General features: G+C 44.3%; 1 protein-coding gene across 6 annotated transcripts in view; it reads right to left on the bottom strand.

The window, feature by feature from the left end:
- The window catches only part of CCDC150 (coiled-coil domain containing 150), a 108927-nt gene that overhangs the window by 26627 nt on the left and 57666 nt on the right, over positions 1 to 24634 (bottom strand). For all 6 annotated transcript variants that reach the window (XM_068281307.1, XM_068281306.1, XM_068281309.1 and 3 more), the window contains 4 exons: positions 19744 to 19837; positions 19504 to 19673; positions 19288 to 19414; positions 18355 to 18546 (listed from right to left, as the gene is read on the bottom strand). In XM_068281307.1, coding sequence (XP_068137408.1) covers positions 18355 to 18546; positions 19288 to 19414; positions 19504 to 19673; positions 19744 to 19837 — 583 coding nt within the window. The remainder of the gene's footprint in view (positions 1 to 18354; positions 18547 to 19287; positions 19415 to 19503; positions 19674 to 19743; positions 19838 to 24634) is intronic.

Genomic DNA, 24634 nt, shown 5'->3' with positions numbered 1-24634 from the left:
GTTGCAATCTGACAGGTGTTATGGCCACGATTGTGATAGGTTTGTGGTTTACTAGCAATATATATAAAAAAAAAAATTTTTCATTGCCAAATCGCAGGAAAATTGCATATTAGCTCGTTTGCTAATGCAATTGTACATTGTGAGCTGCCTGCATAGAGAAGGGCGGACCTGATGGGCTTGGCTATTTCCGCCAAAACCTAGGCAACAAGCAGAAGTAAATGTTGTTATATTGTTGTTATATTGAGTACATTTCTTTGGGGGTGCCAGCGCTGGATCGGGCTGGCTGAGAAAGACAAGTGAAGCCTCATTAGGCCCCAGAGATTCCCCCCCGAGGTATCTATTTTTTATTATTATTATTATTATTATTATTATCTTACAGATTGTCTTTAACCATTTCTCCCCCAAGGGTTTTTACCCTAACAGACCAGAGCAATTTTCATCTGACAGTGCTCCTCCATTTTATTCCCTAATAACTTTATTACTACTTATCACAACAAAATGATCTATACCTCGTTTTTCTTGTAACCAATTAGGCTTTCTGTGGATAGTACATTTTGCTAAAAAAAATGTATTCTAAATGTGTTTTAACAGAAAAAATAAGAAAATAATGGAAAAAAAATCTTTATTTCTCAGTTTTCAGCTATTATAGTTTTAAAAATAAACAGACTCCTGTGGATAAAACCAACACATTTTATTGTCCAGTGGTCCCGATTATTAAACCGTTTATTTTATTATGTCCCTATCACAATATATGGCTACAATATATTATTTGGAAATATAGGTGTTTTTTTTGGGTCCATAATTACAAGCCCCTATGTAGTAAAGTAAAAGTAATTTTCCCTCATAAAATATAGATTAAAAAAGCTGAGTCCCTAAGGCAAGTATTTATGTATTGTTTTTTAAACTGTTTTTTTTTACAAGTGTTTTTTTTTTTGGGGGGGGGGGGGGGCCTTTGGAAGTGTAAGTTATTAATTTTAATAATATTGTGTATGTATGTATGTATGTGCCTGTATGTGTACAAGATGGCGCTAGTGAACACTCTCCCGTTTTACAGGAAGGCCCTTTTTTTTTTTTTTTTTTTTTTTTTTACATTTAACTACATCGTGACGGTTTCCTGTTTTATGAATGGACGTGGTCACTGGTCGCGGTCATGTCCATTCATTCCAGGCACTGCGATTGGGTAGAGGACCGCTCGGTCCTCGTCTCCATTTTCACTTAACACGGAGTCCCGATGGAAACGGCGGTGGGAGCGGTGCGCACACGTGCAGAGCAGCAGCGGGAACGAGTGACATATTAAAACGTCCTATTGCCGTTAACATGCTCAAACAGGACGTTTTAATATGCTACATTGTCTGTAACTGGTTAAACAAGCTAAATAGTAAAAAAATAAAAAAATAAATCTCACAGCAAAGCACACATTTGATATCCACTCTATCCACATCAGTGACCTTTCCAAAGCAATAACTGAAAGTCACCAAAACAGACTAAACACTGGAACTGAAGTCACACAATATGCTCCTCCGCTTGAGCTGCCAGCCCATTCATATGCAGCAACAGTGTAAATATTAAAAGGGAATTGGGGGCAGAATTGCATTAGCTAGAATATGAAAATTATAGTTTTAATCATTAAGTGTTTATCAGCTAAATCTGCTGTTAAAATGCAAACCATTTCGTAGTTTAGAAAACAAATTTCCTGAGAAGGTAGATTTATTTGCATAGTACATGCTGATAAATTGAATCAGGTTATCAGTAAGATACTACATTATATGGAGTAGTAAACATGGTACATACTATTACACAGCTATTAATTTATTATTAGGAACACTAATACCAGATTGTTAGTAATAGTTACATTCTAGATGTAAACATATCCGCTCCAATGAAGGACAGGCCCATTCCATACAAACACCTGGCTGTCCACTGATTAAGGTCACTTTAAAGAGACACTGAAGCAAAAAAAATTATATGATATAATGAATTGATTGTGTACTATGAATAATTACTAGAAGATTAGCAGCAAAGAAAATATTCTCATATTTTTATTTTCAGGTATATAGTGTTTTTTCTAACATTGCATCATTCTATAATATGTGCAGATTACACAACACTCTGCATTCAAAATGATTCTTTCAGAGCAGTCTGTGAACTAATGACCTCTCCTCTGGCAAAGAAAAAGACATTTGTTTACTTACAGTTGAGATAATAAAAGTCAGAAGACAGCCCTCTCCACGACTTTGAAAGTCGTAGAGCTTAATGGCTTTTTTGCATAGAGATAACAACTGGAGTTTCTTAACTCTTCCTGTACTGGAAACAATTAGACTGATGTATCTGATCCTAATGTTTTATTTCTTAGCTGTACTACACATACAAATCATAATATCATATTTTTTTTCCCGCTTCAGTGTCTCTTTAAAACCTTACAAAATAAAAATTTGAAAACACATTAAAATAGTTCAAAACTTCTTTAATGGCATTCATTTTGGCCCCACAACACTCTCAAGGGCTATCAAGAGGGATGGATGTCACCTCCTGCATCAAATGCGTGTTGGACATAAAACTAAATTTTCCATGATCCTGAGCAGTGACCGTCTCTTCATACACTGCTCTTGAGAAGCCATGTTGCAATATAGTCAAAGAGTGGCTGATCAGTGGTGCTTAGTTGTTAATGTGGGACATAATGCAGCATGAAAACATTTAATCCCAATGGCTAAGGGTTGGTTCAGATGGACGTCTGAACCAGCCGATGCCACATTCCATATGCTTTTCTGCAAGCTTGAAGAAAAGCATTTGGCAGATTTCGCCAGCACTTCCCCGCATGCTGCGGTTCTCATCCCTGCAGGGGTACACTGAAGCATGGCGGTAAAGGATCCTGGAAGCAACATTGCAATCTTAATTCCTCTATGTAATTTCTCTTTACTCTGAAATTGCCTTTCATCTTAGGTGTATGGACAGGGCCATAATGGGGCCCTATGCAAAAATTACATGGGGCCCTTCCTGACCTGCCACAGCCCCTCCCCCCAACAGCTCCTCCCTGGCCCGTGTTCCTGAACCCCCTCAGATAGTATTGGGTGTTTTCCCAGGGCCCCAGATGTGGCATCAGACTCCCCGATCTCCCTCCAAGTGAATAATGGTCCCCCGATGCACCTTTAAAGAAAATCTGTGATGAAAAAACGTCCCCTGAGGGGTACTCACCTCGGGTGGGGGAAGCCTCCTGATCCTATTGAGGCTTCCCCCGTCCTCCTCGGTCCCACGGTGGCGGCGAAAATCCTCCCGGAGCGGCAGCGATGTTAATATTTACCTCCGTGGCTCCAGCGCAGGCGCAGTATTTGCTCTTCCCACGGAGATAGGCGATCTCTGTCGGGCCGCTCTACTGTGCAGGCGCAAGTCTCCTGCGCCTGCGCAGTAGAGCGGACCCGATGGAGATCGGCTATTTCCGCCTAGCTCCATCAGAAGAGGCTGGAGGCTGGAAAGGTAAATATTGAACAGGCTGTCGGATTTGTCGCGCTGGCTTTGAAGGGCTGCAGCGAGACCCCCGTTTTCTCATTACAGTCTCTCTAAAGAATTTGAAGAGGAGCAAAGTCACTTGTCTGACTGGTATGCTACTCCACCTGTCTGTATGTTTCTGTCTTCATCCTCGTGGGCACTTCTTTTCCATAACCTGGTGGCAAGTATGTACTCACATAAGATGCTGTCCACAAGAGTGAAGACGGAAGCACTAAAACTGACGGAGGAGCTGGCTGGCCAGACAGGTGAGTTTGCTTTCCTGTGAATACACTCCACGGGCCCTGGTGACCCCTAATCCCTTTGAGGGGAGGAACCTGGGAGGGTCCATCAGCCAGCTCTGGGGCCAAGGGCAATTTCCCAGTGTGCCCCTATAATAGCACTGACCCTGCCTCACTAAGCTGTTCCGATTGGCCAACAGTCATCGCCTCTAGGTGTGGCATTGGTGACAGGATTAGTGGGCTCTGGTCTGAAATTAACAGCTTTTCCTGTGAGAGATATAATACTGCAGCCCAAGACCCTCTATGTGGGAAGTTTTTGCCTGTTGCCAACAGTAACCAGTTGTCTTTCTTGTTTCAAGTTGCAGTTCAGCACTGTAAAAGACAGGTGGTAGCAGGTAGCAGGCCCCAGTTCTGTATGTCGCGTGAGTACACCCCATATGCAGGAAGACCGGGGCAGAGGCACAGCTAGAGGATGCGAGTGCAGGCAAGAGAGGACTTCCACTCTGGGATCAGGTGACTTAAACACGCTGCACTGATGTGTGAAAGTGAGGATGGGTGCGGCGCAGCTTGAAGGGGGAGAGGTGGAAGAAGTTAGGCCCAACTCTGCATTGGAATTTGATGTTTGGGGGCATGAAATACTTATTTGTGTGTGGGGTAAAGAAGGAACGCTGACTACCTACGGTATTTGTGGGGGTAATGAGGAACACTGACTACCTACTTGTGGGGGTATGTAGAAACACTGACTACCTATTTGTGGAGATAAAGAAGGAACACAGACTACCTATTAGTGGGGGTAATGAGAAACACTGATTACCCATTTGTGGGGTAAGAAGGAACACTAACTACCTATTTGTGAGGGTGAGGAGGAACGCTGACTACCTATTAGTGGGGGTGAGGAGGAACGCTGACTTCCTATTAGTGGGGGTGATGAGGAACGCTGACTACCTACTTGTGGGGGTAAGAAGAAAAGCTGACTACCTATTTGTGGGGGTAAGGAGGAATGCTAACTACCTATTTGTGGGGGTAAGGAGGAATGCTAACTACCTATTTGTGGGGGTAGGGACGGACACTGACTACCTATTTGTGGGGGTGAGGAGAAACGCTGAGTACCTATTTGTGGGGGTAAGGAGGAATGCTGACTACCTATTTGTGAGGGTGAGGAGAAACGCTGACTACCTATTTGTGGAGGTAAGGAGGAATGCTGACTACCTATTTGTGGGGGTAGGGACGGACACTGACTACCTATTTGTGGGGGTGAGGAAGAACGCTGACTATCTATTTGTGGGGGTGAGGAGGAACGCTAACTACCTATTTGTGGGGGTAAGGAGGAATGCTAACTACCTATTTGTGGGGGTAAGGAGGAATGCTAACTACCTATTTGTGGGGGTAAGGAGGAATGCTAACTACCTATTTGTGGGGGTAAGGAGGAACGCTGACTACCTATTTGTGGGGGTAAGGAGGAATGCTGACTACCTATTTGTGGGGGTAAGGAGGAATGCTAACTACCTATTTGTGGGGGTGAGGAGGAACGCTAACTACCTATTTGTGGGGGTAAGGAGGAATGCTGACTACCTATTTGTGGGGGTTGTTAATGTCATAGCTGTATGTTAATCCAAGTTTCATATATATGCACTTAATAGATATAAGGTGACACCAATGTTTAACAAGGCCAATGTAACACAGATGATTCAGATGAATAGAGTTACCCTTTAACGTTAGACTCAGATTCTTTCATTGCTGACATGCTTTAGCTAAGACCTAGTACTGTGTGAGTTTTTGTATTCCCAGGAATGTCTAAACAAGATATGCTGTGCCTGGCACTGCAAACCTCCCATCGGGGGATGATTCGAGTCCCACAAGCCAAGACCTTGGAAGTAACTATGTGAGCAAGATGCTGAATAGATTGTGTGCTGGAGACCATACCAGGTGCAATGCTGTGGGAATTCTCCACCCTCCTTGAGTAAAGAAAAAGACTCTCAGAGACATACATTATTATTGGACAAGTAAAATTACATCATGACTACGTACTTTGGGGTATAAGAACTAATGCACAGCGGAAGTAAAGGCAGAAACCTTAAACTGCCTTGATCCTTTTGCTAGGCTTAACTGGGTTTCCCGCATGTATACATGTGACATTTTTGAATAAAGCCATATGTTGTTTTTCTTTTCATCTCCTGACTTATTTTTGAAATCTTGGTGTATTGGTAAGTAAGTGACTTCCACATTATGGTCCTTCGAAAGCCGGAGTCGATTCTGTTTTGCCTGGGATACATCTCTGAAAACTGGGGGTGATGATCCCAGTCATCCCAACAAAATAAGTCCTCCAGGGTGAAAAATTCCCTGTAAAAAGGGGCAAATTCTCAGAGTTGTATACCCAGACGGGATGGAACTCGAATCCAAGAACCAGGATTTCAGGAGATGCTTTGAAGAGCAGAGGGCTTTACTTTTTTTTTTTGGTGTGTTTGTGTGTGAATGTGTGGCCGGCCACGGATTGAGCGGATTACATTGATTGTCAACGCTGAGAGCTATCAAGGTGCATCAAAAAAGTAAGTAGATATTTGATTTTATTCGAGTATTGCATGACAATTCAGTTAGCCGGGGTATACCTGTGATCTGTAAAAAAGCTGGCAATTTTACCAATTGTCAGTCGTGGTATCTGCGAGGTGGAATAGATCCTCATTGACCGGATGAGGAGAAACAGCGGATACCACGCATTAGCCACAGGGCAAAAGTAATCCAGGGCTCAAGTGCAAGCCGAATTTAATCCAGGGCTACAACAGCCGGGTTGGATTCAGGGCTTAAGTGCAAGCCGGATAATAGCCGTGGTTATCATCACTGATTTGCTAGGCTGGGTATCTCGCAAAGTGCGCCCGAGTTACAGCGGCATTCAGTGAAGCGTACTATTCAGCAAGTCGGCCCCAGCACAGTATCGGTCAACTGGGGGGCAGCGGCGGCTGAGCAGTTATATCATAGGAAACAGGTCACAGGTACCCCGGAATAGAGTTGTCAGGCAAGATGGGGCAGAATGCAACTAAAGCTCAACTTCTCAGTGCAACGGATGATGAACTTCTCATGCATCGTAAAGACCCCCGCTTGACGGAGAAATTGCGAGGTCTGGCATGAGATGTTCAAATTCCCGGGCCATTTGCACCCAAAACAATGCAGGGCATTGATAAAGGCTAGAGAGGAGAGAAGTAAAGGGAAATTGACTTTGCAGAATAAATATGGTTTGCAATTGGCGAGAGAATGGCGAGATGAAGCTGACAAGCGTAAGAGGGAACTGTGCTCCTTTTATTTTTGAAAGAAAGCGAGTGATTTGGAGGGTGAATATGATCACAGTGTGACTATGCAGGATGTTGAGAGTGAGAGTGAAAGTGAAAGTGGAGATGTGCCTGGAGCTGAGGCTGGAGCAGCACAAAGGCTGAGGCAGAGATCCCAATCCCTTCAGCGAGGTTCAGACCATAAGTCAGGACATCCAGCCCGCTCCTCAAGTACAGGAAACATCAGTGAGCCCACTAAGTCCAAACCTGTTAATAGACAAACTGAGGTGACAACGTCTAATAGACAGTTGCGGAAACGAAGAACCTCAGGAACCCGAGGCAGAGCATCCTCAGCCTCGGACATCAAACAGGAGGTTGATCAGTTAGCTGTGACAACGGGAGATCTGAGAGTAAGTGCAAATAGTGAAGAACAGCCATCTCAGACCCCGCCGAAATATACCAACATTTACCCACCGCTTCCACACCCTCAACTTCCGTCCTATAATCCAGGCGCCATCTTTATGCACCCGATGGCAGCCATGTCACAGCTCCCGGGTTCCGCCATATTACCTTACCCATCTTTCACCACATTGCGACAGCCAGCGGTGACCATTTCAGTGCCTACTGAAAAGTGCAACCCTGAACCCGCAATGCAAATGCCTATGATAGAGCTCCCAAACGGAGCAGGGCAAACCTTACATGTTTACAGACCCTGGACAGAGGACGACATGTTGAATGCAATTAAGACTATACCAAGCCCGAGAGAGGATGTGGTTGAATGTGTTAAACAACTGACTGAGTTGAGACGGAGTTTTAAGCTGACTGCCACTGAATGGGAGAGAGTTGTGAGAAGAGTCTGTGGAACTGGATGGGTGAATGTCGAGGGTAATTGGAGTGCATGGGGGCCTGGACGACTTGCGACTGACCCGCCAGTGGAGTTGGATTGGGAAAGCACAACCTTAACCACCAGGTGGGATGCATTGATCCAACGAATGATAACATTTTATAAGATCACCCCAGATTTTACCAAGCTTTCTACGATTTCCCAGAAAGCAAACGAAAGTGTGGATGATCTGGTAGCACGGGTCATGGATGCTTTTGAAAAATACAGTGGGTTGCAAAAACCTGCAGTGCTTAATGGCACTACACCATGGGAACAACAGCTCAAAGCACAGATTGATAGGGCTCTAAAGGAAGAATTACAATGGACAATCCATAAACATTTGATTACATGGCGTACGTGCAGTGTGACAGAGTTTTTGGAGTATGCTAGGCATGCAGAGAAAATTCTGATAGAAAAAAAAGAAGCGGGGACAGAAGAGACATCCTGCTGCAGCAGCCTCCTATTCCTTGTCCACCTGCAACCAGGGCGCAGGTGAGGAGGGTGCATGCAGCGGAGATGTCTCACGTCCCCGTCCCCGTAGATTTGTGCGTGACTATGCTGGAAAACGAGAAAGAGGGGAATGTTTCATTTGTGGAAAGCGGGATCACATTGCACGAGACTGCCCTGAGAATACGGCCATTCAAACCAAGCAACAAACCCAGTCTGCATGACTAGGCAGGGAAGAGTTGAGCCGTGACATTATTGTGATTGAGATTGATTATGCTGACACAAAAAAGCCTGAAATCCTCTTGTCTGTATTGAGTGTTAGAATCAAGTTTTTGGTTGACACTGGTGCATATAGGTCGGTCCTTGGGACTAGTTTAAATATCCCGTGGGAAAGGTTGGGTACAGTTGTAACACGAAATGCCGGTGGTGGGTTTGAAGTGTCCCCAACCACTAAACCATTGCAGGTTTTAGATGAAAAGTCAGGCAGAGCTGTGTTTTGCAGTTTCATAATCTCTGCAAGGTGCCCAATTAATCTGTGTGGCAGAGACTTGATTGGTGATTTGAAGTTGACTGTTGCTCCCGGTCCAGAGTCACTGCAGATCCATCGTGCTCCTATGGCAGACGCACCTGACGTGCATTGGTACGGTATTATTCTGCCAAATTCACTCCTGAACTGGATGCAGCAGGATGCCGGCCCGGCTGATACATTTCAGGAGGTAGTATGTGTGGCACACGTCACCACACATTACATAGCAAATGGATGCAGGGATTTGGACTATGAGCAAAAGTACCCGATGAGAAAAAAAAAGTCTGTGTAGAGATTACTGGACTATGGGAAAATGCAGAAGGTTATGTTCTGTATGAGGTTTCAATCCCAGGCTGGGACAGTGTTGAGACAGACGGCATCCTGCAGGATGAGCTGTTTGCTGTCCCGAACTCCGCCCCTCATGCTTCACTGTACAAACCGAAGTGGGGACGTTGGGACACGGCCGGGATTCTATTGAACAAGTGGAAAGAAGGAAGTGGTGAGGGCATTTACTGCCCATGCCACCTCCAGACCACGGGAATGCTGATACACCTGACTAAACGACCTGAAGAAGCTGACAATGTTGGCAATGACTGACAAAGTCACCTGGACAGATGACTTGACTATGGCATTTGAGAGGTGTAAGTCTGCGCTGCAAGATCCCCTGGTTTTAGCCTTCCCTGATTACACGAAGGTTTTTTAAACTGTATGTTGATTGCAAAGATAAATGCATGACAGCTGTGATGACACAAACTTGGGGAGACAAACAGAGGCCGCTAGGTTTTTATTCTAAGCCTTTGGATCAGGTTGCATGTGCCTTGCCGTCTTGTATCCAAGCTGTTATTGCTGCTGCGATGGCTGTTGACCCTGGTCCTCTACCATCCACTAGAGGTTCTTGTTCCCCACGCAGTGCATGCTCTTTTGTTGCAGGATAAAATGACGTTGCTTACTCCTGCCCGTCACTTGTATTGCACTGCCACTTTGCTGGGTCAGCCTCACCTTACAGTGAAACGCTGTACCACACTTAACCCAGCAACTTTACTCCCGACCCCCGCTGCAGAGGGTGTTGAGCCTCAGCATGATTGTGTCACAGAGTCACAAAAGGTCTTTCTACCCAGAGAAGACCTGAAGTCCGAACCAATACCCGGAAGTACACTCTTCTTTGTCGATGGCTCTGCCTCCAAAGATGCCTTAGGAGTGAACAGAGTGGGATATGCTGTTGTTACCCTGGATACTGTTTTGGAGTCTGGTCCCTTACCAATCTCATACTCCGCACAAGCTGCAGAGATTCATGCACTCACTCGAGCCTGTGCGCTGCACGAGGGTGAAGTTCTCACTGTTTACACTGACAGCCAGTATGCGTTCTCTGCTTGTCATACCTACACTGCACAGTGGAGGAACCGTGGCATGTTAACTGCGGCTGGGAAACCAGTCCGCCATAAAGACTTATTGCAACAGCTCCTTGATAGTGTACTGCTGCCCTCGCAGGTAGCTGTGGTAAAATGCATGGCACACATGCGTGATGACTCTGACGTTACCCGTGGCAACAATCTTGCAGATGCTGAGGCGAAATTGGCGGCGCTGCGCCCTCTCCCAACTTCTGAGCCATCCCATCACATCCCATCCCTTCTGCCCACCACAGCTGCCGCCTCCCCTTCACTCCCTGACACTGATTCCCCTCTGCCATCAGCCCCCTCCCCTCTCATCATTCCATCCTCTGCAGCGATCACCACTGATCTCTTAGTGGAATTCCAGAGCAATGCACCAGCAGCTGAAAAGTCTCAGTGGGGAAGGGCACATGGAACAGTTAATGATAGCGGCCTCCTCTGTGTCAATGATGCCTTATGCCTTCCCAGACTTTTGTACAGATTATTGGCTCTTGTGTTACATGGGGTCACCCATGTCTCAACGGGTGGTATGATGGCTACAGCCACCAAATATTTTTACTGTCCGGGCATAAGCACCTTTTTTAAGAAGTTTGTCTCACAATGCACTGTATGTGCCCAGCACAACACAGGAAAGGGATTAAAGCCACCTATTGGTAAAACACCTACACCACATTACCCCTTTCATACCATTGCACTGGATTACATTGAACTCACCCCTGCAGAGGGAAAGAAATATGCTCTAGTGGTGCTAGATATATTTTCGGGGTGGGTGGAAGTCTTTCCCACTGCAAAAGCTGATGCACTCACAGTTGCAAAAGCGCTGACAAGAGATATTATTCCGAGATGGGGAATACCAGAAAAAATCATCAGTGGCAATGGTAGCCATTTTGTGAATGATATCATTAAACAGTTGACAGTTACTTTGTGCATAAACGTTAGACACCATTGTAGTTATCACCCACAGTCAGCAGGAGATGTGGAAAGAACAAATGGTACAATTAAAAGAAAACATTGGAACACCCCACGGTGGGAGGGTCCTTACCAGGTGTTGCTGGCCACACCCTCAGCGGTCAGAATAGCCGAAAAAACACTGCAAAAGGGCACCCATTCCCGGTCCAGGGACAGAATAGACAGCATCCTGTGACGGGAGGTGTTGGCTCCTGGGCCCTGGAGTGTGAGGAACATTTGCCTGAGCTCCAGTCAAGACAACGTCACAGCGGGTGGAGGGAATATTAGAGATTTTCCTCCATTCAAAGCGGGCACAAGCCCTGAACAGGATGATTGAGGAGCTAGATTAGGGAGAGTTGGGGCCCGCTTAATTTCCCAGAGTTCTTAAAAAAAAAATATATATATATATATATATATATATATATATATATATATATAAAAAAGAGAGAGAAGAAATGGGAATCTTGGATACAGGACACTTTAAGACTCCAAGTGGAAAGGGAGTCATTATTTCTATGCTTTTTGTTGGGACATTGTGGATAGTGTTAGAAGCCCTAGAGCATTTCCAAACACCTCCTTCAGCCTTTCCACAAACTGATAATGTAACTCACAACCGACCAAGGGTTAAACGGGATGCCATAAATATAGGACTGATGCGAAGAGGACAGGTTGCTGTAACAAGAGTACACCAGAGCTTAGTGTTCTGATAGAATTCTTCACAAATACAAGTGGCGACTTACACCTTTGACTACTGCCAGGTTGTGCAACGTTGTAATTGGCACTGCAGCCTTTATAAAAAGGACAATATTTCATTTGTGTGACTGATGACCATTAGGGGCATAAATGTAGTTCTTGGGAAGCAGCTGCCTGGAATACAGGTACTGACTGGGGATACAGACTTGACCCTGCCATGACTCAGGTGGACAGAAATGGGGTGCCCCTTCGCTCAAGGATGACCTTAACAACAGCTGGGGGAGCCTGTATGCCCGGAAAACAAATAGATAGTTCCCAGCCCCTGACCCTGAATATAGAAAACTCGAGCCCTGGAGATGCAGGAACGTATGTGATAGGCATGCATGCAACCAGGGTATACAGGGGGGCCTCTGGGGAAGTTTTCGCTCAGGGACATGTACAAAAACCCTGAGTTTAAAGTCATGGAGCATGAGGATCAGGAACCATGGGTACAGGCCCTGGCTAACCCTACATTTGAGGAGACCATTGCCGTGGAGACACGATATTCAGATACAAACATGTGGCTTGAATGGATGAGGTACACAGCCAAGCAACACAATATGTCAGATTGTTATGTATGTGCAGGAGCAAGGCCACACCTTGGCACTGTGCCACTTCCCCTTCCAGAGGGGGGTGAGAAATGTTTTCTGTCACTCTATAGGAGTAAGGGTCAAACTCCAACCACAACAGATCCACTCTGTAAAATGTGGATAGACCGATACCCATTGAAGGAAGGTACCCCTGATCAAATTGACCACTCAGCAACTGTGTACAAGGGTAATTATACCTGTCATAACAGTACGAATTCAGGTGGAGTAGATGTGGGTGAATTTCCCCCTGGTTACTGTGCTGTAATGAAACAAGCAGACCCTTTCCTACTATTTCATCAGACACACTCCCTTGGTGATATCTACTGGTTGTGCGGTGATCTTAAATTACGCCCTAGATTGCCACCAGTGTGGAAAGGTCACTGTGCACTGGCCAAACTCATTATGCCCATACATATGTTTAGAGAGAGCGACCAGGATTTTGAAAAAGAAGCCCACAAGATCTTTAAGAGAGAACTTAAAGGTAACCTGGACCCACATGTCTATTTGGATACAATAGGTGTCCCCAGAGGGGTTCCAGATGAATTTAAGGCCAGAAACCCGGTGTGGGCAGGGTTTGAGTCTTTGATTCCACAGATCACCATTAACAAAAACGTGGAGTGGATAAACTACATATATTACAATCAGCAAAGATTTGTGAATTTCACGCGTGATGCTCTCCAGGGCATAGTTAATGAGTTAGGCCCAAACTCCAAAATGACATTTCAAAACAGAATGAGTCTGGACATGATGCTTGCTGAGAAAGGAGGAGTTTGCAAATTTCTGGGACTGGGCGGGGCCTGCTGTACCTACATTCCCAGTGAAACTGGCCCTGATGGACGGGTGACAGAAGCTTTAAGGAAACTGACTGACCTATCAGACGAGTTAAAAAGAAACTCTGGTGTATCAGATTCCTTTACAAAATGGTTCAATGACTGGTTTGGAGACTGGAAGGGTTTCCTACAAAATGTTGGTACCATGATACTTATTGTGATACTCATGTTCAGTTTTTTGGCTTGTTGTGTCATGCCCCTGGCCAGGAAATACTTGGGCAGTTTCATAAAGCAGAAAACTGATGCAGCCATGTTTTCATTCCAACATGAGGAATACAATGACAGTGAGGAGAAGGACAACTTTATGGGGAAGCACAAATTCCCAAAAATTGACTTCTCAGTTGTGTAGATTGTTTGATATCTGATAAGATAGTACACTAGAAGCAGTAGGCGTCATATATATATTTTGCAATGCTACAAGGCTACGATGAAAGCAACTGCTAGCTTCCATTATTTAAGAAATATTTCAAGTCTATGTAGTTGAACCCCGTGCCACCTTTTACATATATATGTGCAACAGGGGGGTATGTTAATGTCATAGCTGTATGTTAATCCAAGTTTCATATATATGCACTTAATAGATATAAGGTGACACCAATGTTTAACAAGGCCAATGTAACACAGATGATTCAGATGAATAGAGTTACCCTTTAACGTTAGACTCAGATTCTTTCATTGCTGACATGCTTTAGCTAAGACCTAGTACTGTGTGAGTTTTTGTATTCCCAGGAATGTCTAAACAAGATATGCTGTGCCTGGCACTGCAAACCTCCCATCGGGGGATGATTCGAGTCCCACAAGCCAAGACCTTGGAAGTAACTATGTGAGCAAGATGCTGAATACATTGTGTGCTGGAGACCATACCAGGTGCAATGCTGTGGGAATTCTCCACCCTCCTTGAGTAAAGAAGAAGACTCTCAGAGACATACATTATTATTGGACAAGTAAAATTACATCATGACTACGTACTTTGGGGTATAAGAACTAATGCACAGCGGAAGTAAAGGCAGAAACCTTAAACTGCCTTGATCCTTTTGCTAGGCTTAACTGGGTTTCCCGCATGTATACATGTGACATTTTTGAATAAAGCCATATGTTGTTTTTCTTTTCATCTCCTGACTTATTTTTGAAATCTTGGTGTATTGGTAAGTAAGTGACTTCCACAGGGTAAGGAGGAACACTGACTACCTATTTGTGGGGGTAAGGAGGAATGCTGACTATCTATTTGTGTGGGTAGGGACGGACACTGACTACCTATTTGTGGGGTTGAGGAGGAACGCTGACTACCTATTTGTGGGGGTGAGGAGGAACACTTACTACCTATTTGTGGGGGTGAGGAGGAATGCTAACTACCTATTAGTGGGGGTAATGAGGAACGCTGACTACCTACTTGTGGGGGTAAGGAGAAACGCTGACTACCTATTTGTGGGGGTAAGGAGGCATGCTGACTACCTATTTGTGGGGGTGAGGAGGAACACTGACTACCTTTTTGTGGGGGTAAGGAGGAATGCTAACTACCTTTTTGTGGGGGTAGGGACGGACACTGAATACCTATTTGTGGGGGTAGGGACGGACACTGACTACCTATTTGTGGGGGTAAGGAGGAACGCTGACTACCTATTTGTGGGGGTAAGGAGGAACGCTAACTACCTATTTGTGGGGGTAAGGAGGAACGCTAACTACCTATTTGTGGAGGTAAGGAGGAACGCTGACTACCTATTTGTGGTGGTAAGGAGGAACGCTGACTACCTATTTGTGGGGGTAAGGAGGACCGCTGACTACCTATTTGTGGGGGTGAGGAGGAACACTGACTACCTATTTGTGGGGGTAAGGAGGAATGCTAACTACCTATTTGTGGGGGTAAGGAGGAACGCTGACTACCTATTTGTGGGGGTAAGGAGGAATGCTAACTACCTATTTGTGGGGGTAAGGAGGAATGCTAACTACCTATTTATGGGGGTAAGGAGGAATGCTAACTACCTATTTGTGGGGGCAAGGAGGAATGCTAACTACCTATTTGTGGGGGTAAGGAGGAATGCTGACTACCTATTTGTGGGGGTAGGGACGGACACTGACTACCTATTTGTGGGGGTGAGGAGGAACGCTGACTACCTATTTGTGGGGGTGAGGAGGAACGCTGTCTACCTATTTGTGGGGGTAAGGAGGAATGCTAACTACCTATTTGTGGGGTTAAGGAGGAATGCTAACTACCTATTTGTGGAGGTAAGGAGGAACGCTGACTACCTATTTGTGGGGTTAAGGAGGAACGCTGACTACCTATTTGTGGGGGTAAGGAGGAACGCTGACTACCTATTTGTGGGGGTAAGGAGGAATGCTGACTACCTATTTGTGGGGGCAGGGACGGACACTGACTACCTATTTGTGGGGGTGAGGAGGAACACTGACTACCTATTTGTGGGGTGAGGAGGAACGCTGACTACCTATTTGTGGGGGGTAGGGATGGACACTGACTACCTATTTGTGGGGGTGAGGAGGAACGCTGACTACCTATTTGTGGGGGGTAGGGATGGACACTGACTACCTATTTGTGGGGGTAAGGAGGAACGCTTACTACCTATTTGTAGTGGTAAGGAGGAATGCTGACTACCTATTTGTGGGGTTAAGGAGGAATGCTAACTACCTATTTGTGGAGGTAAGGAGGAATGCTGACTACCTATTTGTGGGGGGAAGGAGGAACGCTGACTACCTATTTGTGGGGGTAAGGAGGAACGCTGACTACCTATTTGTGGGGGTAAGGAGGAATGCTGACTACCTATTTGTGGGGGCAGGGACGGACACTGACTACCTATTTGTGGGGGTGAGGAGGAACACTGACTACCTATTTGTGGGGGTGAGGAGGAACGCTGACTACCTATTTGTGGGGGGTAGGGATGGACACTGACTACCTATTTGTGGGGGGTAGGGATGGACACTGACTACCTATTTGTGGGGGTAAGGAGGAACGCTGACTACCTATTTGTAGTGGTAAGGAGGAACGCTGACTACCTATTTGTGGGGGTGAGGAGGAACGCTAACTACCTATTTGTAGTGGTAAGGAGGAACGCTGACTACCTATTTGTGGGGGGTAGGGACGGACACTGACTACCTATTAGTGGGAGTAAGGAGGAATGCTTACTACTTATTTGTGTATCAGTTATATCTGTAAATGCATTCTGCTTATTTAGCTGGTTTTCGACACAGGTTTGCATTAAAGAAAGCCTGAAGGGAAATTAAACTTATGAGATATTGAATTATATGTGTATTACAGTTAAGAAATAGAACATTAGTAGCACACAAAATAGTCTCATATTGTTTTCCAGTACAGAAAGAGTTAAGAAACTTTAGTTACCAGCATCTCTGAGCTCTTTCCCCCAGCTTGGGTCCAAAAGAGTCCTGGTTTCTGAAGCATTTAAATAACAAAGAAACAGTGAGATATATGTTGAGGTAACGTTTTACTCCATGGAAGTTCAAAGGTTCATTAGACCTGCTGTTTTTATAGTTGCTGAGTGTGGTTTGTAAGCTGAAATTATGACAGAATGATGCAATGTTATAAAAAAAAGTTATATAACTGAAAATAAAAATATGAGACTCTTTTCTTTGCTGCAAATGTTCTATTCATTATCCATACTACACATTCAGGTCATTATATCATAAGCTGTTTTTTTTTTTTTTTTTTTTGCTTTAAAGGGAACCTTAACTAAGAGGGATATGGATGTTTCCGTTTAAACAATACCAGTTGCTTGGCAGTCCTCCTGATCTCTTTAACTGCAGTAGTGGTTGAATCACACACCTGAAACAAGCATGCAGCTAATCCAGTCTGACTTCAGCCAGAGCACCTGATCTGTATGCTTGTTGAGTGGCTGTGGCTAAAATTATTAGAGACACAGGATCAGCAGGAGAGTCTGGCAATTGGTATTATTTTAAAAGGAAAAATCCATATCGTTCTCAGTTTAGGTTCTCTTTAACCACTTAACGACCGCCTAACGCCGATAAGCGTCGGCGGGTCGTTCATGGTATAGCATGGAAATGCCAGTTCACGGAGGCTGTCTCCGTAAACAGCCAGCGAACTGTAAACAGGCGGGGAAGAAATCCCTGCTGTTTACATCACACGGCGCTGCTGCACAGCAGCGCTGTGACGTAGATCGGCGATCCCCGGCCTCTGATTGGCCGGGGATCGCCGACATATGATAGGCTGAAGCCTATCCTTCAATGCGCAGGACGAAAATCCGTCCTGCGCAACCCATGGAGGGAGAGGGAGGTAAGGGGAAGGAGGGAGCGCCGAAAACGCTGCGGAGGGGGGCTTTGAAGAGCCCCCCCCCGCAGATCACAAACAGCCGGCGGCGATCAGACCCCCCCAGCAGGACATCCCCCATAGTGGGGAAAAAGGGGGGGGGGGGGGGGAAGTCTGATCGCCAAGGCTCAATCCTGATCGGTGCTGCGGGCTGGAGAGCCCACGCAGCACCGATCACTGCAGAAAGCCCTGGTCCTTAAGTGGTTAAGTACTGAACATACTCGAATATAAGTCTATAAATTTAGGTCTGATTCACTTCATAAAAAGTATAGGGGTCGACTTATACACAAGTCATGGGCAACACTGAGTAATGTGTGTACTAAATAGTGACAATCCCATTTGCAGCTATTTACCCAGTGGTAATTTATACTTTGAGGAAAGGAAATGCCAAGAAAACACAAGTCTGAAAGTCCTGGCCTTAACAATTAACAAGGCAGAGGGTAAATACTGGGCTGCATAAAAGGGAGTAAATAATTGCAGCACTTGGGGGCCTGAAGGAGGTATTGGCTGCACTTAGGGGACAGGAGGGGTTAATGACTGCAATACTGTATGCAGTGCAGTCATTAACCCCTCCTGGTCCCCAAGTGCAGCCATTAACTTTGCTGGGTAGACTTATACTTGAGTCAATTAAAAGAAAATCAGCTTAAGAGGGTTGAATATTGGAGTCAACTTATACTCAAGGTTGACTTGTATTCAAGTATATATGGAAATTTCACAGGGAAATAAATAGAACTTACTTTAGTTCTCTCAGCTTGATTTCTGGTCTCTTTACTCTCTATGTAAAATCTATACTTGGTTTTAAGCCGTCGTAGTGCATCTTTCTGTTGCAGGATCTCTTTCTGCAGTAAAGAATCTTGAGTTCTCAGTTGTCTGTTTGTCCGTGAGAGCTCTGCAGATGTTTTTGTGGCACAATCTAGTGCTTTTTTTAACTGTGGGGAACAGAAGAATAAAGCCAAACATCAGATCATCTTTCTCTTATAATGAGATGTATTACTGCAGCCAATCTAATTTCTAAGTACATTCTAAGAGTTTATAATGTGTGAAGGGCTCCAGAGTCTCTGCTTTCACCACTAAATCTATCAAAAACTACAAAGTCTGCTACGGCATAATGTTCGCCGAAATTTAGTTCAACCCATTTTGAAATACAGTGTTTTGTCACATTTTATTAATGTTCATTCCTTTTCAATTTGCAGTGAGCTATCATCTTCTAGAACTGACAGGGGAAAAAAGTTACAATTGCACTTCTTTGTTACCAAGGTGGCAGAGTATTTAGGCTACAGAAAGATTTCAGATTCTCATTTTTATGCGGAGCAAAAGTTTGAAACATTTTTAGATTCTCTTCAAATTTGCACAAAGTTGCCCCATCTGATTATGTTAAATTTCCTCAGCATTGTGTGGTGATGAGCTTGAAGCATCACTGTATAAGATTTGACTGCCTGGAACAAAATTTTTCAGGGGATTGTCTTTTTTACCGTAATATACCATGTGGATTTATGTTTGTTGTATACAAGTAGTTGTATAACTCATATTATATCCTGAGGAGCTCCCTCCATCTAATGCCAACACAGAAAATCAGTGCATCTTTTTTTTCTCTTTTTATCCTTCATATTATAACATCTTAACAAATGTTACAACATCTTATGAGCGGAGGGCTGTGCTGCCTTACTTACCTCTGCTGCCTCTTTTCGTGCAATCTTTTTTGCCTCTTTATATTCAATTTGATGCTGCTTATTTAGAGATATCAGACGCTCCTCAAACAGCTGCTCCTTTGTTCTGACTTCTTCTTCAACCTGCATCCTAAAGGTAAGTATATAAATGAAAACCTATATGGCCACTTCACATGGGTGACATTGCTTTCCCTCTTCTGACGGGTAATACGATTTTACCTGAAGAGATGAAACTGTTTCTCTTGTGCTTTTTTATTTTGCAGCTCTTCTTCTAATTCCTCTACACGGCGCTGTAAGAGAGAGCTTCTCTGAAAAGCTTGATCCAGAGCACGTCCCAATTTCCTGTTATCCTCCTGAGCAATGTCCATGGATCTCTGCAGAAGTTCTATCTGTATGTAAAGTACAGCATAAGCATGAAGGCATAAAAAGTACAATCAGAATATGAGGTCTTTAAATTACCTTTCCATACAGCTGGGACTCAGATTCTTGTAACTTCTTCTGACAATCGGAAAGCTTAGCTTCCAGTTTCTGCATCTGCTTCTGGCTGTCAGCTCTGAGGCAGAATCATACATGATTAGATCAATGTTTATTTCAAACAAGTTCCCCATCAAAACGTGTCACATTTGCAATTCAAAACAAAAGGACTGTGTTCTCATCTGCACAACTTAAAAAATTTAGTCTGGAGTCACCGCAAAATTTAGAATTCAAATGACTTAAAGAAAACCTGAACTGAAGATTAAAAGTCAAAATAAACATACACAAGTCATACTTACCTCCTGTGTAGTCTACTCCTCAATCTCTTTCTCCTCTCCTGCGTCCTGTGTGTCCACTGTGATCAATGGAATTCTCCGTCCTCCATTTTGAAAATGGCTAGTACCCCATAACAGCTTCCTGGTCAGCACACTGTTAAACTGTAACATCGCCCACTTGAGCCATAGCGAAACATGGACACATCAGTTCTCCTGTCAGCTGTTACTGACAGCAACTGATATATAACTGACAGCAACTGATATATTTCAGTTCTGACAAAATGTTGTCAGAACTGGAAGGGGTCACTGTAAGAAGAAAATGGTGAGCTTCTGAGAGGAACTGATAGCAAGGTAACTATGTAATGTTCATTTGAAGTTACCTCATGTGTTTATTTTAAATAATTTTACTCAGTACAGGTTCTCTTTAAGCTAGAGCAAGCCAACCAGGAAACCCCGTCAGGGCATCTAATTAAGTTAATCAAAGATAATAAGCTCCAATTAAACATAATCTTATCCCACAGAACAGAAAAAGCAATCTGGTAGACCAAAGTCAAGTTCTATAAATGCTTAAACCAGATACATTACTTACTACTTAGAAAACCTAAGGTGGCCATACATTTCTCTTTTTTTTATAGATTAGACATTAGATTCAACATGAACAGTGAATCTAATGAAAATATAGAGGAATTATGGCATATATTACAAATGGAAAATTGTTTCTATATTGATCGGAAATGTCGGTTCTTGCGGTGATCGATCCTGAGGGGCGTTTAATGGCAAACAGATTGACAAACACTTTGAACAGACACAGTTTTGGTAAGCTTTCATATTACATGCAAGTGGTAAGATTGTAAACTCAAGATTGTATGTTGAATGGACATCGCAAAAGTACCAGAACTTCAAGCCCAGATAAAAACTACCATACCTTTATGGAGTTTTACACAGCTATAAGAAACCCATACAACTCCTGAGTTTTTGAAAAAAAAGGCATTTGGCCAAAGTAAATAAATACTGTATATCATAAATACCGGTAGTCTGAATGACCCAATTTCAGAAAAATAAATCTTGTACACCATTAAGGCACTTAAAGCCTCAGGCCCAGATGGCTTTCAGCTGCCTACATTGCAGCAACTTTATTCATAACCAGTCCATAAGAACTCTCCACCTTTTGAATAATTCTTAGAAGCTAAGATAACATTCATCCCTAAGCCAATGAAAGAAATTCTCCATCCCAAAAATATTCAGCTAATTTCTATACTGAAACAGAACCAGAGACGAAGCACCCTCATGTATTTTACCATATATATCAGTGGGAACATTGGAGAAAACACCTACCCTGCTCTATGTTTCATTCTTCACTGCTCAGTCCCGACTGAGTATTCAGTCTGGCTTTGCTCAGGAATCATTATAGCTGAGTCTGTCTTCTCTGATGTCTTTTCAAGCCCAAGCCTGCCCCCTTCTGGCTCTGCTATAATGACTCAGCTATAAAGATTCCTGAGCAAAGCCAGTCTTAATGCTCAGTCTGGGATTTTATCAGGGCTGATAAGCAGACTGAGCAGTGAAGAATGAAACAGAGAGCAGGGTAGGTGTTTTCTCTAATGTTCCCACTGATATATATGGTAAAATACATGAGGATGCTTCGTCTCTGGTTCACTTTAGACTAAAAGTATTTACTGAACCAATAGACAGAATATAAAAACCAAATTGACTTTGACCCCACCAGACAGGCTTTTGAAAAACATTGGCCAACGTTTCGGAAGCCACGTAGGACCCCTTTATCAAGGCAATGTTTGCTCGGAGGTAAAGATCTGTCTGCTGCTGTGCAACAGTTGCTGCAAAGGAAGTGGGAGTCTGGCTCCTCTAAACACTCGCAGAGAGCGATGTATATTGTCTGGGATCAGCAGCATCAACGTTCGCCATATTTTTTACATGGAACCAAAAAAGATTAACTTTGGAACCAAAAAAGATTAACTTTGGATGTGCCAGCTCTTTTCCTTGTTGAAGGCTTTAGAAAAAAACGAAAGAGTCCTATAATAGATAATGTTAAACAAAGTAAGTGCACATTAATGATTCTCACTGTTAATATAGAAAAAGCGTTTGATACATTATCATTGTCATATTTACAAAATGTATTGGTAAATAACATACAATTCAGAAATTAGCTGATTAATCTGTAAAGTTATTAGGAGCTACCGAACCTAAGTTTTCTATTGACAGGGACTCTTTGGGACTGTGCTCTATACCCAGCTATATTTTCCCATAACCATTCTGCCACTTGCAATTAGTAACAGACAGCATCCTGACAACTGGGGCTATAAGACAGGGAGTCAGGAACATAAAAATAGCTTATAGGCTGAGTCAGTTCTGACAGTAACCATTCTATATATGTCTATCCCAGCTATTGACAATATTAAATATATTTGGGAAGCTCTGGGGGCTGAAAATCAATGTAAGGAAGTCAGAATGCCTGCTTTGTGATGTACGAGACAACCAGAGCTTGGACATTTCCAGACCCGGGTTCACCTAAGGCTTCACTATATTAAATATTTAGGAATAAACCTCTGCAATAATTTCAATACATCATATAAATGAGGTTATGAATAATTATATTTTATGAGAAAATAGGTAAAAAAAAACATGCAGGGAAGACACTCCCCCACAATTTCCTGGGTAGGGAGAATAGCAGCCTTCAAAATGGCCACTCTCCCTATAATTTTGTATCTTTTAGAGGTCCTGCCCATCAGACCCTAACAGATTAGCTCTGTTCCAAAGTTCAACTGGAGGGGCATGAAGTCTACAATTTAAACAAAAACAATGTATTGGCAGAATTCAATTTACTGAAATCTTATCTCACAAGAATATGCAAACCAGGTGAGTGGGGTTGCTGAAGATGGAAAAAGGGAAGGTAGAGATGGAGACTGCTGCTAAAGGCCTAAGAAGACGAGCTGAGGCACCACAGTACTAAAGGTCTGAGCAACTTTTCTGTCTGCAAGAGGAGCAGCAAAACACCTATACAGGCCACTGCAAACTTTGCAAGTGCCAGCAGCTAAGTGATAACTTACAAGCATATATTATTATTATTTCTTTCAAAGTGGATACAGTGGAGTATTTTAAAACCAACTGTTTTACTTTAACTAGGGCTTCTGCAAGCCCTCAGCAGCCGTCCTGTACCGCGCTGGTCCTCTCCCGCCACCAGCTACCTTCGATTTCACTGCCGGGCCACTGCGCCTGTGCGGCTCTGGCCATGCGTATCCTTCTTCGTGTTCCAGTCCAAAATAGCGCTATTGCAGATGGGAACACGTACAAAGGATACGCTTGTTGCCCCCACGACTTACAAGCCGAGAAATTAAACGGAGCAGCGGCAGGAGAACGGAGGCTCGTGGAGGACCGGCGCGGGACATGATAGCTTCTGAGGCCTTGCAGAAGCCCCAGGTAAGTGTTTTAAAATGCTCTTCAGTTCCGCTTTAAGTGTTTACATTTATCTTACATATAAAAAAATACACATTTTGTTAACCTCCCTGGCTGTAAGCCCGAGCTGAGCTCGGGCTATGCCGCCGGAAGGCACCGCTCAGGCCCCGCTGGGGCGATTTGCATAATTTTCTTTTGTTACACGCAGCTAGCACTTTGTTAGCTGCGTGTAACCTCCGATCGCCGCCGCTACCCGCCGATCCGCGCTATACCCGTTCGCCGCAGCCGACCCCCCCCTCAGACCCCGTGCGCTGCCTGGCCAATCACTGCCAGGCAGCGCTGTGGGGTGGATCGGATTCCCCTTTGACATCACGACGTCGATGACGTCATCCCGCCCCGTCGCCATGGGGGAAGCCCTCCAAGAGATCCCGTTCTTTGAACGGGATCTCTTGATCTCCGTTCGCCGAAGGCGATCGGAGGGGCTGGGGGGATGCCGCTCAGCAGCGGCTATCATGTAGCGAGACAGATTTTAACAAACCGCCAGGGAGGTTAATATATGAAATTAACATGGGGAGAGATGAAGATGAAAACAGGGCAGCTGATCGCGTGTTCCAATACGTTATTACAGTGCCAATAATTAATATTTTGACTGTGGGGGTAGATGTGGTGCATATATATGGGAGTGATAGTGTATCAGATATTTATGGACGGGTGTGATGTGATATTAGTGTATATGTAATGGCCGCCTTGCTTTCAACATATTGTTTGCATGCTTGCAGTCAGTTTGTGTAGTATGTTCAGTACATTAAATGCTCCACCTGTCCAGCCTCTCAATATCTAGCCATCATTCCAGTGTTGGTGACCAAATATATATGAGCACTGGGCTCTTGTGGCTGCTTATTTAACCACTTGCCGACCGCCCACAACCTATGGGCGCCGGCAAAGTGGCACCCCCAGGAGCGCGTAACACCGATCGGCGGCGGTACTTGGGGGACTGAGTAGTTAGGGATCGCGCGCATCTGCCGGCATTAGGCTCCGCCCACCCGTGACGTCAACCCGCCGGCCAATTAGCAGCACCGGCTGGTTGTTAACCCCCGATCTGCCCCATACAAAGTGTATAATACACTATGTTAAGCTAACAAAGTGTATTATACAGGCTGTCTCCTGCCCTGGTGGTCCCAGTGATCGAGGGA

This window comes from Hyperolius riggenbachi, chromosome 4, assembly GCF_040937935.1.
Source record: "Hyperolius riggenbachi isolate aHypRig1 chromosome 4, aHypRig1.pri, whole genome shotgun sequence".
NCBI lineage: Eukaryota > Metazoa > Chordata > Amphibia > Anura > Hyperoliidae > Hyperolius > Hyperolius riggenbachi.
Note: the sequence above shows the minus strand (reverse complement) of the source record. Positions and strands in the feature narration are given on the sequence as shown.